General features: G+C 34.4%; 1 protein-coding gene across 4 annotated transcripts in view; it reads right to left on the minus strand.

Annotated features, from left to right (window-relative positions):
* The window catches only part of LOC136040625 (protein Wnt-7a-like), an 82,405-nt gene that overhangs the window by 15,711 nt on the left and 46,561 nt on the right, over nt 1-20,133 (minus strand). For all 4 annotated transcript variants that reach the window (XM_065724898.1, XM_065724901.1, XM_065724900.1 and 1 more), the window contains exons 3-4: nt 18,936-19,204; nt 2,754-2,875 (exon numbers count right to left, since the gene is read on the minus strand). In XM_065724898.1, the coding sequence (XP_065580970.1) occupies nt 2,754-2,875; nt 18,936-19,204 (391 nt within the window). The remainder of the gene's footprint in view (nt 1-2,753; nt 2,876-18,935; nt 19,205-20,133) is intronic.

Consider the following 20,133-nt stretch of genomic DNA (forward strand, 5'->3'; position numbering starts at 1 on the left):
GTTGGGACGGGAAAACCAAGATCTGGGAGGTAATTGCCCCCTGCAACATAGCAAATCACTCCCATGAACAAGAAGGGTCAAAAAAGAAAACTGTATTGGCTACCCCTTCTGCAAAAAAAACCTCTATGACAAGGGTTACTCTAACCTAGGCCTATTCTGTGTTTTAACATTGTACAAGATGAAGAAAATTAATATTACATTTTTTTATCATCTTAAACAAAATGAAGCTATTATTCTTTTATAATAGATTATATTACACGAGAAAGAGACACCTTTTTTTCTCGGCCGTTTGTTTCTATTTTCATGCATTCAATCTAAAACCCATATTTCACAGTTCATAATTTTATTATTTTCTCAGCTTTTAAAAATAAGATTGTGTACATTTTAATTGTTGGGAGAACAAGTCACAGAGCATAAAGATTACATAAGAAGATCGATCTCACCTATGTCTTCAAGTACAAGGATAATATACTATTACAAAAGTGTTCCCAAAGATTTTTAATGTTTACACTCTGTTGAACTTGCAACTGGTTATACTGATCTTGTAAAATTAAACTCTGCTGAACTTATAACTTTTCATCAAAATAATGCTCAAGTGCAATGGCAACCCTTACGCAATCAACTGCAAGTTTAAGAATATCATTAGGTCTGTCTTATGTAGACTTGAAATTGAAATTCAAAACCCTGAACTTTTAATTCTGTGATGCAAAAATTTACGATTAAAGATGTTTGCCTTAAAATCCCTTAACTCGGAGTTTGGGGAGAAAGAAGGATTTTATCCGTTTTACCCTCCACGATGACATCTACAGGCCCACTTTTCTCATAGTGGTGCTTGCTACGTCTTGATTGACGATTACTCGTGTCCCAGTTGTGGATAAAACCCTAATGTAGCCGGTCTCTGTCAATGCTGCACTTAAGTGGTTTTGCTGGTTGAGCAGATATTATGTTGAGCAGATGCAACTGCCCTCTATTGATTGGCTACTCTCTTGCTGAAGAAGTGGCTTCCTTCTCCGGTTACTCGATGCTGCTTTAAAAATTTCTCTGAATGTCATTTAACTGGTTCTCGTATGTCTCTTAACGCCATCTTCTACAACAACGGAAACAGGTCTGCTTCAAAAAAAAAAAAAAAATTCTATAGCTTTCTTGAAGCATAAAGTTACAAAATATACAAAAACGATTGTCTTTATTGCACATACGAGAACTATTTCATTGGAATTGATTCTTGGACGTACTACGTAAGAAGTTTGACAAGACATATTAATGATATTTGTCATTAAAGAAATCATGGAACGATATTTGGAATTCAGTAGAGTTATACCAACTGTTTCATCGACTTTAAGAATCTTGCCTCACTACGGAATTCCCTCTGATATTATCGATGTTATGAGGAGTATGTTCAAGAAGGCGAGAATTATAGTGCAGACTAGTAATCGACTCACTGATGAGTTTTCTACTGCTACAGGTGTTCTCCAAGGACGACTCTTTTCACCCACTCTTTTCTGCCTATTCCTAAGCAGTGTACTGGCCCTGGCTCCTGATAACACGAGAATAGTCTTGAGAGGATATCTTTTTACCTGTTTGCATATGCGGATGATATTAATCATCTGAGCTGAAAAATAGAGGGGATTCAAGCCAGGGCAAATGCTGTCAACGAATCAGCCAGTATCTTTGGAATTGAGATAAACCCCTACAAGACCAAGGTGATGAGAGTATCATGGCATGCACAGACTAGTTTTATTCTTATCAATGTCTCTATCCGTGGCGAGTAATGACTCCTCAAAAGACGTCTAACGAATCCTGGCTCTTGCCTCCAATTGCTTTAAGTCACTGCGTTCTATTTGGAAAAATTAATACATCCCTTTAAAACTGAAGATCCGACTCTTCCGTGCCTTGGTGATTCTATTTACAACGTATGGAGCAGAGACATGGACTCTAAAAGCCGAAGACAAGCACAGACTGGCAGCATTTGAAAATAAATCAATCCAAAAGCTCAGTGGTATTACTTACCTTGAACAAGCATCAATCTAACAACTGATGTCCCCCTTGGATTACCCTCAAACCATCATGCAGACAGTCAAAATCCAACAGCTTCGATGGTTCATACACGTTCAGCGTATGTTCAAAGCCCAGCTGCTAAATAGCCTTTGAGGGAAGAATAAAACTTCTCTTGCCCCATGGGAAGACCTCCCAAGCGCTGGTGGGGAAAACTTTTCTGACCATCCCACCCAAGTTCTACTGAGGACTGTAACAGGGAGGCATACCAAAAATACTGATATGAAGCCATTAGAGGAGATACCCCTAAGTAAAGTTATTATCCTTAACTAAGTAAGTTATTACAACAGTTTGCATGAAGAACATGATTATGATAATGATTATTTTTCTACAGCTTGATTTTGCTCATTATTGGGCTTCAAAAATTGCCTTTTCTCTTCCTTCATTTTGAATCACAGTTTTCTGGCTTTACAGTGGGACTTGTACATATTTTTTTTTCCTCTGCTAATTTACGTAATTGTAAGCTACATCCACACCAATGTGGAATGCCCTGCCTTAAATCCTACTTAATATGCAACTGTGAAAATGTGTTTAGAGCATAAAAGTGTGTAGCATCTTTCTAACGTTGCAAGATGTGAATTAAACTTTGGTTGCAATAATCTCTGACTTAAAATCAAATTATCAGGAAGCCAGCTTTACTAAATAGTAAAAACCAGTAGAAGAACCAGCTTTGACTAAAATAATGAAAGAAAAGAACTTACCGTTGCTTAATATAGTTTCCTATATCTCTGAACGGAGGGAGAGTCTGCCAACATGTTCGTAAAGTACAACTTCCTGAAACTCCATGACATTTACAGGTCGTAATGACGTTGGCCTCGACAGCCTATAAATGAAACATAAATTAGATACAAAAATTGTGATTGTAACGCAAATGGTGTTCTCTGGAATTTTAAAACTCCTGAAATAATTCAGGAAGCCTGAATAAATAGCCTGAATAATTCAAGCTAAATTCAAGAAGAGGATCAAAAGAGCAATATAAGTTCACACTTCGATCTTCCTGATCTCTTTGGTCCTGTCTAACCTACCTTTGAGAATAGCAAAGTTAATTATTTTTACTAATCTGTAAAAAATGTGAAAATTTCATATGAACCCTTTAGCAGGAACAGTTTTAGGGGAGGGATAGAAAAGGGTACTTGCCCCGGATGTCAAAATCTCATTGGCGCAAAATTTCGAATAAATAATCTAACGATTATAATCATTTTGAAATGTTTAATGTTTTATTATATTAAAATAAACTTGATGACACAGTTGGCATTAAGCAAGACTATATCAAGGGAGGAGAGGGGGTTTGAGGCTTTTTAAGCACCCCCAGATTATGATCCGCTTTTTAATTAAATATAATTTATTACCCCCCCCCCCTCCGCCAAAAAAATTGTGGATACGACCTGGGCAGTAAGTATAGTCAAACTTAATCATAAATTTTCATTTTCCTCATATCTTCGTCGCAATTCCTCAAAAATAAAAGTAAGTAGATAGAAATTTAATTAGTTTTAATGTTTTTGGGACATTTTATGCTTAAATTTCGTTAATAACTGAAAATCTTGGCTGGAACAGAGGGGGAATAATCAAGATTTTGCCCCAAGCACAAGAGTGGCCAGAACCGCCACTAATCTTTAGATGAAATTACTCATGGCCACTTATGTCTTGGTGGTGACTTTTTCTTCTACTTGTATCATAAAAAAACACATATCTCTTAGGAGGGGTCGTTTATTTATTTTTCTTGCATTTAGAAGTACATCACAGTGTTTAATTCTGTCAAGAGCAATGTTTACTTAAAATGGATTCGTTACAAAATTTGTTCACTTAGGCCATGGCTTGTTTGTAAATAAAAAAAACTATAGAATACGTAATCAAACAATTTATAATAGCGTACTGTAAGTAAAAAGTGACTCGTGCTAATACTATCCAAACACAAAAAAATATATATAGCAACGTTGAAATTCGAACATATTAAAAATTGGCGTTTTTAAATTTAGTCCAAACATATAATATCCATTAATTTCCAAATCAATAACAAAAATAACGAGCACACAAAATTTGGTGAATCTATACAAATGGTAAAACACCTCCCAGAAGGAGGGTAGTTTTGATGAGACTCAAACCATTAAATTCAACATATCAGACAACCTTAGCACAAAAGTATCCCTACGCAATTTGTTCCTTAGAAATACTTGAACTAGAATTGGACTATTAATGTTAACAAAACTTAAGGAGTGACTAGTGCTAATAGTAATCAAAAACGTCAAAAAAGTTTTTTAGTAATAAATGTATCAAAAGAATTGACTCCTTAAAATGATTCCAAAGATAAGAATTTCATGACTGTCTGATTCACCAAATCAGAGAACTCCAATTGAACGGTAAAGATTACCTGAAGGCTGGCACTTAGGCAGGCCCCCCCCTCCAAATTTTGTGAAATGTTTAATTTCCGCATGGTTTCTTGGGATTTCTGGCAAAAGTAGGACATTTATTAAGAATCATGTATGAAGCATTTTTTTGTGATTTTACAGCATGGAAATATCCGGTCAAGTCACTGCCCAATTATTAACCCATTTTCTGTCTAACTATTTACCGTCTTTGAAATAGGGGAGAGTGGGGGATATTTAATTTCTTCCACTTTAGTGCAAAGCGAAGCGCTATCCTAAAAACTTATACTGCACTTAATCTTAAAGGCTTGTGCGAAACCAGGTGGGTCGAAAGACATGATGCTATTCAGGTCTCAAAACAGTTGATTGTGCCTATCTTTAAGGCCCTAGAGGAGATAGAGACGGACGGGGACTCAATTACGTTGTCGAAAGCCAGAAGTCTACCCAACAACATCCTGAGCTTGGACTACATAGTGACCCTCATTGTGATGGATTTTTTTCTTGGGTATACATCGAATCTATCTAAGCTGCTGCAGTCTGAAAACATAGATATGGTTATGTGCATTCAGTGCGTCAAAAGTGTAACAGAAATGTTCAAAGAAATCCGAAATAGTGCCGATGGAAGGTTTCATCAGCTGTTTCTGGAAGCAACTGGGCTATGCAGAGAACTAGAAGTTATTCTTGTCATGCCACGAAAGAGGAACCTTGTCAAAATCCCAAGTGATATCCCGGCAGAAAAACATATAGAATTTTACTATCGCGTATCCATTTTCCTCCCATTTGTAGATCAGCTAATACAATCACTTTAATCTCGATTCACAAAGCACAAGGTCACGCTGAAAGGCCTCAGCGGAATACTGCCATCTTTTGTTGTGAAACAGCCTAGCAGCGATCTTAAAGAACTGATCAAATTATATGCCTCAGATCTAACGAGTTCAGACTCCGCTGTGATGACTGAGTTTGAACTATGGTGAGCTAAGTGGCTGAAAGTAGTACCCAGTCTTTTCCCGAAGACAGCAGTGCAGAGCTTGGCTGAGTGCGAACGCGGAATATTTCCGAATATTCACAAGTTACTGAGCATCTTTTGTGTCATTCCCACGTCTACACCATGTGTTGTGAGGTCATTTTCTCCGATGAAAAGGATCAAAACGCATCTTCGAAGTCGGATGAGTGAAGACCGACTGAATGGCTTGGCACTCTTGAATGTACACAGAGATGTTCTCGTATCAGTCGATGAAATTGGAGAAATTTGCCATTAGCTCTGCTCGAAGGCTACGATTTAAAGTATAGATAAAGTTAATTTGTATTTTCCGATATATGTGCTTTTTGCATTAATTTAGTAACTAAATAAAAAAAAGTGCTACTTTATATCTGCTGTTTTGAAGATTTTTGCCCCCCCCCCCCGAAAAAAAAATCCTGCGTACGTGCCTGCCTGAAGGTAAAGATTACCTGAACTAGCTTGTCTGTGAATACGGAAACCGTAAATTACTTAATCCTTACTCCAGCAAAACGTGTCCAGTATGAGAAATCAGCAATAATTATCAAGACAAGTTAAACAACAAAAGTTCCTAGAGCCATCTGGGATTGAAACAGGGAACTTTCGATCGCGAAGACTCCGCTTACTCAACGACACCGGCACAAGGTAACTAATGTTTTTGTTTTGAGAAACTGTAATCTAAACTAGTTGTAAATATAGTATAAATAGATATGGTCTTGGTCTTGTATGCAGTTACCAGACATAGACCTTTGTCCCACATTAAGCCAGCAAAAAGAAATGGACATACAAATTATGGATTTTAAACATATATTATTTAAATAGTGAAATCATCAATTTTATATGGGCATACGTATTAACATGATATATATTGGGGGGGGGGGGGGGTGGCTAGAACATATATATATATATATATATATATATATATATATATATATATATATATATATATATATATATATATATATATATATATATATATATATATATATATATATATATATATATATATATATATATATATATATATATATATATATATATATATATATATATATATATATATATATATATATATATATATATATATATATATATATATATATATATATATATATATATATATATATATATATATATATATATATATATATATATATATATATATATATATATAAAAGGCCTGAATACTTAAGTTTCATGTTTTGACAAAGACAGTTGAAGACCTGGGCAGGGGGTTGGGAAGCTACACCCACCCCTAGTTTCTCTCACTCACCACGTTTATATTTTAAAGTTCATGCGGTACACCTTACCCCTCCTTATTAACGCCATGCATGATGAAAACATAGAAAGAAAACGAAGAAATGAAAACTATCGGTATTTCACTTTTGCTTGATAAAAGCTTTAAATAATTTAAAAGCTGGGCTCTATACAATTCCAACGCAGTGAGGAGGAATAGGGTGTGGGCTCTACACTCATGGGATGGTGCAAAACAATCCTTTTTCAAGAAAAAACTTACAAACAGTAGCCTAAAAAAGCGCCATTTATTCGATATTAACCCTCTCCCTATAGCTCTAACCTTTTATGAAACATATTTTGTAAACTACATGTCTATTATAAGATATATGTGTTTATAAATCTTTATTAAAGAAATTGGAATGGTGAAATTAAATTAAGATTCATGTGAAATTTCATAACTTAACACGAATCAGAGCCTTATTGTAAAGTCCAAAGTAGTTTTTAGCATAAAGTCTTTGTTAATGAAGGTTCAAAATATCATTTGACGTTTAGTTCAAAAGTCCATGTGAAGTTGCTATCACTTTATAATAATTTATTTTTGACCCGCTACAAAAAATAAAACCGGAGTATCAAACAGTTCGTGGTAAAACGTCAAACGAACTGTTACCAGGACCTGGCTCAATAGTAAACGAAACTCTAAAAAACGGAATTTTGATGCTAAAATATACATCAAAAGAATCAGATTTTCATGCTAAGTTTCATCAAATTTAGTCTTTGTCATCAAAAGTTACGAGCCTGAAAAAATTTGCCTTATTTTAGAAAATAAGGAAAACTAAAAGTCACAGAATCTTAACAAAAATCACACCCTCGCATTCGGCGTATTTGAGAACCCTGTAGCAAATTTTCAAGCTCCAATCTACAAAAATGTGGGATTTCGTATTTTTTGCCAGAAGACAAATCACGGGTGCGTGTTTATTTTTTTTTTTTTTTCTTTTCTTTTCTTTTCTTTTCCCCAGGGGTCATCGTATCGACCAAGTGGTCCTAGAATTTCGCAAGAGGGCTCATTCTAACGGAAATGAAAAGTTCTAGTGCCCTTTTCAAGTGACAAAAAGAATTGGAGGACACCTAGCCCCCTCCCACGCTCATTTTTTCTCCAAAGTCAACAGGTCAAAATTTTGAGATAGCCATTTTGTTCCGCATAGTCAAAAACCATAATAACTATGTCTTTGGGAATGACTTACTCCCCCAGAGTCCCTGGGGGAGGGGCTGCAAGTTACAAACTTCGACCACTGTTTACATATAATAATGGTTATTGGGAAGTGTACAGTCGTTTTCAGGTTTTTTTTTTGGTTTTGGGGGTGGGGTTGAGGGAAGGGTGCTATGTGGGAGGATCTTTCCTTGGAGAAATATGTCATGGGGGAACAGAAATTCAATGAAAAGGGCGCAGGATTTTCTAAAATTACTATAAAAAACAATGAAAAAATAAACATGGAAAAGTTTTTCAATTGAAAGTAAAGAGTAACATTGAAACTTAAAACGAACAGAGATTATTACGCATATGAGGGGTTCTAATAATACTTTAGCATAAAGAGCGAGGTATTTAGGAGGAGATAAATACCTCTCTCTTTATGCTATAGTATTTTTAGTAATTTCAACTATTTATTCTACGGCCTTTCTGATTCAGGGGTCATTCTTAAAGAATTGGGACAAAACTTACGATTTAGGGTAAAGAAAGAGGTATTAACAAGGGTACAAACCCCCTCGTATACATAATAACAATTAAACAATATAAAAATTTGTTACGTAAGTTAATTCTTAAATTACGTATATTTTTTACCAATAAGAAAATTCGTTAAAAATTAAAATTTATAGTTGCCTTTTTATGTAACCGAAAAATTGCATGGCAACTAGGCCTCCTTCCCCATCCCTTATTTCTCAAAATCGTCTGATCAAAACTAAGAGAAAGCCATTTAGCCAAAAAAGGAATTAATATGTAAATTTCATTTTAATAATTTATGCGTGAAGAGCCAAAATCAAACATGCATTAATTCAAAAACGTTCAGAAATTACATTAAAAAAAATAGTTTTTTTTACTGAAAGTAAGGAGCGACATTAAAACTTAAAACGAACAGAAATTACTCCGTATATGAAATGGGTTGTCCCCTCCGCAATCCCTCGCTCTTTACGCTAAAGTTTGACTCTTTGCCACAATTCTGCTTTTTTAAAAAATTAAAAGCTTTAGCGTAAAGAGCGAGGGATTGCGGAGGGGACATCCCCTTTCATATACGAAGTAATTTCTGTTCGTTTTAAGTTTTAATGTCGCTCCTTACTTTCAGTTAAAAAAATTGTTTTTTTTATGTAATCAATAAAAGAATCAAAACAAACACTACACAAAACAGAAAGAACAAGAAACTAAAGCAAACGAGTAAGGCCTCTGTGGGCGGACAAATACTTTAGAGTTTAAAAAAATTTGCTTTAAATGTTGTGTTGCGGACGTGTAGACAATGGCTTCGGGGTATTGTCACCACTTTTTCTGAGAATTAAATGAAAATAAAAAGAGGGACCACCCCTTTGTCATACTTTAGTCTTTACACTGAAGTCTTCAAGCTGTTAAAATATATTTCTCATTCAAATTCAACGGCCTTTGTGTTTCAAGAGTCATCTTTAAAGAACTAGGACAAAATTCAAACTTCATAGCAAAGAGCGAGGTAGGATGATGGGGCAGCCCCCCTCATTTAAGAAATGATTTATGTTCGTCCTAAATTCTAATGTTGCTATTTAGTTTCAGTTGAAAAAAAATTATTTTTTAGTTTTATTTCTGACTGTTCTCTAAATCATGCCAGGAAATCCCACTACCTCTTGTCAAACAAATACAAAGTAGAAACAATAGGGAAAATCTTTTCAAGACAGTGGAAATCAGTTCTGTGAATATTTCGGCCCTATGTACAAGGGCCGTCTTCAGCACAATACGAGAACGAGAGAGAAAATATGTATATATAAATAAACTTACATTAAATTGTAAGAATTAAAACTAATAATGTTTCTAAGAACTCTTTTAAAAACAGCCCTAGCATCCTTACTTCAACGAAGTTCAACCAGGACTGACAAAAAGAATGAAGTGAGAATATAAATTCATTCAAACTAAACAGAACAAAGTGTTTAAATTCAATTTCTCAGAGCCAACCTTGCATTTTTTTGCAGCCTGTCTCAAAGGCCTTTTCGTAGCTGGTTCAATACTATTGTTAAATAAAAAAAAAACAAGTTTTTTTAAATGAAAGTAAGGAGCGACATTAAAACTTAAAACGAACAGAAATTACTCCGTATATGAAAGGGGCTTTTCCTTCTCAACGCCCCACTCTTTACGCTAAAATTTGACTCTTTCTCTTAACTCTTCATTTTAAAACAGTAAAAAACTTTAGCGTAAAGAGCAGGGCGTTGAGAAGGAAAAGCCCCTTTCATATACGGAGTAATTTCTGTTCGTTTTAAGTTTTAATGTCGCTCCTTTACTTTCATTTAAAAAAACTTGTTTTTTTTATTTAATTTCTGAACGTTTTTGAATCAGTGCAGGTTTTGATTTTGGCTCTCCGCAGAGGAATAATTAAAAAGAAATTTGTATATTTTTTTTTTTTTTTTTTGGCTAAATGGCTTTTTCATAATTTTGATAGAATGATTTTGAGGAAAAAAGAGCGGGAGAGGAAGCCTAGTTGCCCTCCGATTTTCGGTTAATTAAAAAGGCTACTAGAACTTTTAATTTTTTACGAATCTTTTTATAAGTAAAAGATACACGTAACTTATAAATTAGCTTACGTAGAGAACTTTTGTGTTCTCATGTTTTTATTACATATATGAGGGGGTTCGCCCCCTCGTCAGTACCTCGCTCTTTACACTAAAGCTTAAATCGTGTCCCAATTCATTAAGAATGACCCCTGAATCATAAAAGCCGCAGAATAAATAGTTGAAATTACTAAAAATACTTTAGCGTAAAGAGCGAGGTATTAGGAGGAGGTGAGCCCCTCATATGGGTAATAAATTTTGTTCATTTTAAGTTTTAATGCTGCTGCTTACTTCCAGCTGAAAAAAGAACAACTTTTTCATATTCATTTTTTTGCTAGTAAATCCTGCGCTCCCTTCATGGAAATTTTCTTCCCCAATGACAAATTCCTCGATGGAAAGTTTCCCCAGCATATCCCCATCTTCTCAACCCCTGCCTCCAACCAAAAAAAACTCCTGGAAACGCCTGTACACTTCCCAATAACCATTACTATATGTAAGCACTGGTCAAAGTTTTCAACTTGTAACCCCTCCCACGGGGACTGTGGGGGAGTACCCCAAAGACATAGTTATAAGGTTTTTCAACTACGCTTAATAAAATGGCTATCTCAGAATTTTGATCCGTTGACTTTGGGAAAATAATTAGCGTGAGAGGGGGCCTAAGTGCCCTCCAATTTTTTTGGTCACTTAAAAAGGGCACTAGAACTTTTCATTTCTGTTAGAATGAGCCCTCCTGCAACATTCTAGGACAACTAGGTCGATACAGTCACCCCTGGGGAAAAAAACAAATAAACACGCATCCGTGATCTGCCTTCTGGCAAAAAATATAAATTCCACATTTTTGTAGATAGGAGCTTGAAACTTCTACAGTAGGGTTATCTGATACGCTGAATCTGATGGTGTGATTAAGATTCTATGACTTTTAGGGGGTGTTTCCCCCTATTTTCTAAAATAACGCAAATTTTCTCAGCCTTGTAACATTTGAGGGGTAACTTGATGAAACCTATATATTTAAAATCAGCATTAAAATGCGATTCTTTTGATGTAGCTATTGGTACCAAAATTCCATTTTTTAGAGTTTTGGTTACTATTGAGCCGGGTCGCTCCTTACTACAGTTCTTTACCACAAACTGTTTGATAAATTTGTTTAGTAAAATATTTTTTGTTTGATCATTTTTAATTAAATTTGAGAATAAAGAATTTAGTGAGTATTCCCCTAAGTCCCTGTTTAAAGAAATATTATTATTTATTTTGAGACTAATTTTGATTGATTCTCGAACCACCTGTTTTATCCCCAAATCATTACTGATGAGTGAAGATTTTTCAAAAAGTATCGTGTGGGACGGATTATTAAATATATGCCAACCTAAAGCAGAATCAAAGGTGTTGTTGGAACTATTTGAAATTAATGCCTTGTCTATGTCTTTTTTATGCTGTTGTAACCGCTTTTCTAGATTCTGATGGGTCCTGCTGGCATAGTAATTTCCACAATCACAGGGTATTTGATAGACCCCTCTTTGGCGAGTAACTGGGGTCTTATCTTTACCGGGATTTAAGAAATTAATTATTTTAAAATTATTAGTAAAAAATACGAACAGATTATTTTTTGTGCAAATATTTTTTAATTCTGTTGTGATTTTTGGGATACACGGAAGATAGACAACATTTGAGGGCTTAGCAGTAGCCTCATATTGTGAAATATCTTCTTCGATTTTACAAGAATGTCTTTTTATTCTATGGTTAGTTATCTTATTGACAAAAGGAACGGGGTATCCATTACCAAAAAGAATATCTCTGATAAAGTTTATTTCTGCATTTATATACGAATCGGAGCAAATATTCAGGGCACGATAAATGAGGGAAGTTACAACTGCTCCTTTAACTTGTGGGGGGTGATTTGAATTAAAGGGAAGATATCTATTATTTTGAGTTGGCTTTCGATAGATTCGCTAATCATTAGTTTCTTAAATTCTGGTAAAGATAAGACCCCAGTTACTCGCCAAAGAGGGGTTATCAAATACCCTGTGATTGTGAAAATTACTATGTTGGCAGGATCCATAAGAATCTAGAAAAGCGGTTACAACAGCATAAAAAAGACATAGACAAGGCATTAATTTCAAATAGTTCCATCAACTCCTTTGATTCTGCTTTAGGTTGGCATATATTTAATAATCCGTCCCACACGATACTTTTTGAAAAATCTTCACTCATCACTAATGATTTGAGGATAAAACAGGTGGTTCGAGAATCAATCAAAATTAATCTCAAAATAAATAATAATATTTCTTTAAACAGGGACTTAGGGGAATACTCACTAAATTCTTTATACTCAAATTTAATTAAAAATGATCTAACAAAATATTTTACTAAACCAATTTATAATAGTATTGAACCAGCTACGAAAAGGCTTTTGAGACAGGCTGCAAAAAATGCAAGGTTGACTCTGAGAAATTGCATTTAATCACTTTGTTCTGTTTAGTTTGAATGAATTTATATTATCACTTCATTCTTTTTGTCAGTCCTGGTTGAAGTTCGTTTTAGTAAGGATGCTAGGGCTGTTTTTAATAGAGTTTTTAAAAACATTACTAGCTTTAATTCTAACAATTTAATGTAAGCTTATTATATATATATATATATATATATATATATATATATATATATATATATATATATATATATATATATATATATATATATTTTCTCTCTCGTTCTCGTATTGTGCTGAAGACGGCCCTTGTACATAGGGCCGAAATATTCACAGAACTGATTTCCACTGTCTTGAAAAGATTTTCCCTATTGTTTCTACTATGTATTTGTTTGTTATTGAAAGGCAGTGTGGTCTTTGTCGCTATTTTACTACCTCTTGTAAATTCCCCTCCTCTGAAAACTACTCCCTGGAAACTTTTCTTTCCAGGAATAATTATCCCCATTGAAAGTCTCCCCCCCCAAAACCTACTTCCCGAAAAAATACCACTCTGAGCAAAAATACCAAAAAATTGACATTGGGATGCATTAGATCTTGGAAAGTTTAAACACTTTGGCATGTATTTTACGCAATAATTGTGCATTTTCAAAATCTTTAAGTTAAAAATTTAAAAACAATTTGCGAGCTGATTTGTGAAAACTTCACAATAATATGTATTTTAGGAGGCTATAAAGAGACCATATTTTTTTTGGATAAAATACCTGGCACAACTTATAAGCTAATTTGGGCATTTTTTCAACTTTACTGTAGTCCAGAAAATGATTATGGCTCTAAGAACAAATGTAAACATTTTTTGCGTTTAAATGTAGCTTCGCTTGTGTCTTTTGGTTGTGTAATTGTGCTTAATGTAACCAAGACGGTAGGTTTTTTTTACGGTTTCATTGGAGCTATAAATCTTGATGGAGCAAAATCAATTCCCTTCTAAAAAGTGAAGCATATAAAAATAGTTAAGTTTTAAGTAAAGGCAGTCAACAATTACACAGCTACACCCCATATATTTTTATTTGTCTATAGGAAATATTGTCAATGTACAAAAACAAATATAAACAAAAAAAATGGGAAAACACAAGAAAACTACAATTTAAGACAATCAAATCGCTAATGTGTTGGGAAATAATAACAAGTGCACTAAAATGCAATAAACATAAACGAAATAATAAGAATAAGTTGCCATTATTAATGGCAATTCTCCCTCTTCTTTCCTTCCATTGTTTTCCTCCTCTTTTTTCTTTCTTATATGACATCTTATGCGAATGTATATACCTTCTGTGATATCTAGAAATTTCGGTTTTTCCAAAATTTTGTATTCTCTTTTCCACAATCATTAAAATAATTGGAAAACTAAGCTATTGATAAGAAAACTATTTCTGATACAACTTGGTTGCATAAAATATTTTTTCCTGGATAAACGAAAAACCACACCGCCTTTATATTTATTGAGCTCAAACTCGTGTGACCTATCAGCTGGTTTGGTAATCTAGTCCAGCAGAAACCGTGGTCGAAAAAAAACTATTTGATTCTACTGGACACTGAAAGTGCGTCAGAGCTTGAATCTGGAGCTTTGAAGCTCGAGAAACTACAAAACTGGAAAGATCCTTGTATACGGCCTCTTATCAGATTAAATAAAAAAACAAGTTTTTTTAACTGAAAGTAAGGAGCGACATTAAAACTTAAAACGAACAGAAATTACTCCGTATATGAAAGGGGCTTTTCCTCGTCAACGCCCCGCTCTATACGCTAAAGTTTGACTCTTTCTCTTAACTCTACCTCTTAAAACAGTAAAAAACTCTTCTCGTTTCTTTCACTCTAAACCCGAAAAATGGAATGGAAAACCGTTTTTCACGCCACTTTCTGTCTCAAATACGGTTATTCAACTAGCTCTCTAACACTATCTTTGTTCAGATATGTTTTAACATTTAAACTAGGTAGAATGTTTTTTTAAGTTGATAAAAAGACAATTTGCACTTCTGTTTAAATTAACTTGACAATCTTAATTTGCTCTTTTTATTTTTGCTAGTTTCGATATTTTGATCATGTGACTGATCTAGAATGTGATTGAAAATTGTGTCTGGTCTAGGGATCCACGAGGTATTATCTCATTCCCTTCATAGAAAAACTAAACATTGATAAATGTTAATTATTAGTACTCCCCCCTCCCTTGAATGGTACTTATGTATTATACGTCACTATATCCAGTCTACGCTGTGTATAACTCGATAATAAGCCGGCGTCTTTGTTAGTTTCTTTCAGCTTAGCGGGGGACAAGAAAAAGACAAGTGACAGAATAGATGGGAAATATATGATTTGGAATATGTATTTGTATACTAGGGGGGAAGGGAACAATTTTTACTTCATAATATGCAGAATAATTGTACCTAACACACCTTGCATGCAGACCCGCTATACTTTACCAACCCCCATCCACCCATAACGTGAAAATATATAGCCCAAATTTGTTTCTGAAGAATTATGTTTTCACCCTATTTATGATATTCCATTAGGATTGAGCTTCAAAGAAACAGGTTCTTAATGAAGCACCTGAGTGAGTGGCACATAATACACAAGCATTACTTGAAGTACCAAATACGCACGAAAACTTATAACTTTTGAAATTAAAACAACTGGCATACTTCAAGCCAGAAAAGATTCATCCAAAACTTTGCTATCTCCTTCCCTCAGAATATATTTCACCCCTCCCCTTAAAATATGCACAAACATGTAAACTGGATACTTCTAGATTGTTTAGTTCTTTTTTCCATTTTGCAAAACTTTTTCAGCTAAATGGTTTATCAGAGGCTGCTTAATGGCTCCTGATGTTCAAATAAAAAAAAAAATAGTTTTTTTAACTGAAAGTAAGGAACGACATTAAAACTTAAAAAGAACAGAAATTACTCCGTATATAAAAGGGACTGTTCCCTCCTCAATTCTGACTTTTTCTCTCAACTCAACTTTATTAAACAATAAAAAACTTTAGCGTAAAGAGCGGGGCGTTGAGAAGGGAACAGCCCCTTTCATACACGTAATAATTTCTGTTCGTTTTAAGTTTTAATGTCATTCCTTACTTTCAGTTAAAAAACTAGTTTTTTTTTATTTATGCATGTTTTGAATTAATGCGTGTCTGATTTTGGCTCTCCGCACATAAATTATTAAAATGAAATTTGCATATTAATTCTTTTTTTGGCTAAATGGCTTTCTCTTGGTTTTGATCAGATGATTTTTAGAAATAAGGGGTGGGAAAGAGGCCTAGTTGCCCTCCAATTTTTCGGTTACTTAAAAAGGCAACTAGAACTTTAATTTTTAACGAACGTTTTTATTAGTAAAAAATTAGAATTAACTTACGTAACACACTATTATATCCTTATATTTTATTATATATACGAGGGGGTTTGTACCCTCGTTAATACCTCGCTCTTTACACTAAATCGTAAGTTTTGTCCCAATTCTTTAAGAATGACCCCTGAATTAGAAAGGCCGTAGAATAAATAGTTGAAATTACTAAAAATACTTTAGCATAAAGAGCGAGGTATTTATCTCCTCCTAAATACCTCGGTCTTTATTCTACAGTATTTTTAGAACCCCTCATATGCTTAATAATCTCTGTTCGTTTTAAGTTTCAACGCTACTACTTACTTTCAATTGAAAAAACGTTTTCATGTTTATTTTTTCATTTTTTTTTATAGTAATGTTAGAAAATCCTGCGCCCTTTTCATTGAATTTTTCTTCCCCCATGACATATTCCTCCAAGGAAAGATCCTCCCACGTAGCCCCTTCCCCTCAACCCCACCCCCCAAACAAAAACTCCCCCTGAAGACGTCTGTACACTTCCCAATAACCATTCCTGTATGTAAACACTGGTCAAAGTTTGTAACTTGCAGCACCTCCCCCAGGGATTATGGGGGAGTAAGTCATTCCTAAAGATATAGTTATTATGGTTTTCGACTATGCGGAACAAAATGGCTATCTCAAAATTTTGATCCATTGACTTTGGGGAAAAAATGAGCGTGGTAGGGGACCTAGGTGCCCTCTAATTTTTTTTGGCCACTTAAAAAGGGCACTAGAACTTTTCATTTCCGTTATAATGAGCCACTTGCGACATCTGGGGAAAAGAAAAAAAACAAATAAAAAAATAAACACGCACCCGTGATTTGTCTTCTGGCAAAAAATACGAAATTCCACATTTTTGTACATAGGAGCTTGAAACTTCTTCAATAAGGTTCCCTGACACAATGAACCGGATGGAGTGATTTTCGTTAAGATTTTATGACTTTTAGGGAGTGTTTCCGCCTATTTTCCAAAATAAGGCAAATTTTCTCAGGCTTGTAACTTTTGATGACAAAGACTAAATTTGCTGAAACTTATATACTTAGAATCAGCAAGAAAATCCGATTCTTTTGATGGATCTTTTAGCATCGAAATTCCGTGTCTTAGAGTTTCGTTTACTATTGAGCCAGGTCGCTCCTTACTACAGTTCGTTACCACAAACTGTTTGAAACGCTGGTCAAAGTTTGTAACTTGCAGCCCCTCTCCTGGGAACTGTGGGGGAGTAAGTTATCCCATAGACATAGTTATTATGGTTTTCGACTATGCTGAACAAAATGGCTATCTCAAAGTTTTAATCCGTTGACTTTGGAAAAAACGAGCGTGGGAGGGGGCCTAGATGCCCTCCCATTTTTTGGTCACTTAAAAAGGGCACTAGAACTTTTCATTTCCGTTAGAATGAGCCCTATTGCAACATTCTGGGACCACTTGGTCGATACGATGACACCTGGGAAAAAACCAAAAAAAAAAAAAAAATGTTTTTACCGTGACCGATATTCTGGCAAAAAATACGAAGTTCCACATTTTTGTAGATAGGAGCTTGAAACTTCTAAAGTAGGGTTCTCTGATACACTGAATTCGATGGTGTGATTTTCGTTAAGATTTTATGACTTTTAGGGAGTTTTTCTTCCCATTTTCCAAAGTAAGGCAAATATTCTCAGGCTCGTAACTTTTGATAGGTAAGACTAAATTTGATGATACATATTTATTTAAAATCAGCATAAAAATCCAATTCTTTTGATGTATCTCTTAGTATCAAAATTCCGTTTCTTAGAGTTTCGTTTACTATTGAGCCAGGTCGCTTCTTACTACAGTTGGTTACCACGAACTGTTTGATTAAAATGGTACTGAGAAATATACACAAATGATGAAAGAACGTTTTAGAATTGATAGAATTGTTGGGGTGAGGGGGGGGGGGGACAATTTAAAATCATATCAAAATGCGATACATTTTTGTGGGCGGGACAGAAATTTTGGGAGGGGAGCTCACCTCCTTAATACGGCCTTGCATCTACCCTACCAGAGTGCTAAAAAACAACCCATATTTGCATGGGTGACATCAGACTATCAACATGTTAATGATTAGGAGTTTTGTACAATAATTAGTAAAAGTTTTAAATTAGCGTTTTATTAAATTTAAACTTTAATAAAATTAATGCAAGTTTTTAATTAATAGTTATTTTATTATTCTGGCAGAGAATTTGAAAATATTAAGTTTTCATCCTAAAAAATAAAGTAATTGATTGAGACTTAATTAACATCCTCCCACTATAAATATTGTGGAGAATCATTGAATCCCTATTCAGTAGTAAAATAAACTATAGTGTCCCCTCATATTAAAATTAAATATAGTGTCCCCTGTAATTACTGGAAATTTAATATTTATTCATTTATTTTACTTCCTTTATTCACTTTTGTCTATTTTGCTCTTAAAATGTCACTCTCTTTTCAGAAAAGTTCCTTATTATTTCTTGCATTAAATCATCTGTGTTGCCTTCAAAACTACCTTAAAAATTGAGGTAATTATTATTTTCGTATTTCATTTTTACTGATTACGAAAATAACTACCCTAACATGACGACAAAAAAACATTGATTTGAATGTGACACAAACAATCTTTGACAAGTTAGTAACACAAACGATTACTAAAGAATTTAGCAAAACTTTAGAAATCCAGTCTTAAACCAGGTGCTACTGATGAATGGATACTTAACTTTCTCCCCGCTCTGTTATTATGGAGATTCATTAAGCTCCTTGCATCACCTTCAATTTCTCTTGCATCAATAAATCTCTTAGCAAAGCTCCCTCCATATTTAATATTTGCTGAACATCCTCCCCACTTCCAGCCCTCTGAATACGAACTGCCCTTTTTTGAATAGTCGCAACTGCAATTTGGTATACGGCCTTTACTGCACTCCTGAGTTATTGAGTAGCTGATTCCTGCACTCCAGGCTCCATATGCAGCCGCTGCTTCTCTGCTACCTTCAAAATAAAATATTTGTCAATACCTAAGAGAAACAGAAGAAACTAATCATGAAAAACCATGGGACTTAAGCTACTCCTTTTTTATACTGGCTTAAATCTTACGCAGGAGAGCAATAGCGCCAATGTAGGAGAGAGGGCAAACTATAACTTCAAAATATAGGGGAGGGGGATTTTGTCAGGTTTAAATATGACCGATGAAAATATGAGATAAGGATTTTAAATGAAAATAACAAAAAGCATTTTTGTAGTCTAGAGGGAGTGATTCAATATCTAAGGAGGGGGCAATTTTGTATTATTTTTTTTAATGACAATACCCAGAAAAGGCGTGTTGCAATAAAAATACTCCCAGAAAGATATTCTTCAAAATCCAGGGAGAACGAAGACAGGTCGGACATGAAATGTCCAACAAAGCTACTAGATTTTTTTTTTTCCAACTATTGTAATGCTGTCAAATTTTGCTCTCGCATAACTGGACCAGTTTTTTTTAACACACAAAATTATTTTTAACTAATGGAACGACTGCAGAAGAAAAATGACAGCTACCGGTACTAAGGGGGTATACAAAGCAAAGTTAAATTTAGCACAAATTATCTTTTAATTAGGCGTGGAATTGTAAGACAAATTTGAAATATCTGGCAAGAAAATCCAATGACAGGCTTTCACTCACCTCAAAATCTGTGGCACGCTTAGGAATATGATTAATGAACGGTTTTAAATCATTTTTTTTTTATCAAATGAATTATTAGTGAATGTGGTTATAGTTATATTATTTTGTACTTTCTCGGCAAGCCTCTTTAGAATATAGAGGGGGAGTGATCTTCCTTAATGCGGATCAGTGGTTCCCAATTGATTTCTTGCCATACACCACCAGGACATTTCTAAAATCCTGTTGCCCCCTGGTTGTATTAAAATTTTGTTATTCATAA

The sequence above is a fragment of the Artemia franciscana genome, chromosome 21 (genome assembly GCF_032884065.1).
Source record: "Artemia franciscana chromosome 21, ASM3288406v1, whole genome shotgun sequence".
In the NCBI taxonomy this organism is placed as follows: domain Eukaryota; kingdom Metazoa; phylum Arthropoda; class Branchiopoda; order Anostraca; family Artemiidae; genus Artemia; species Artemia franciscana.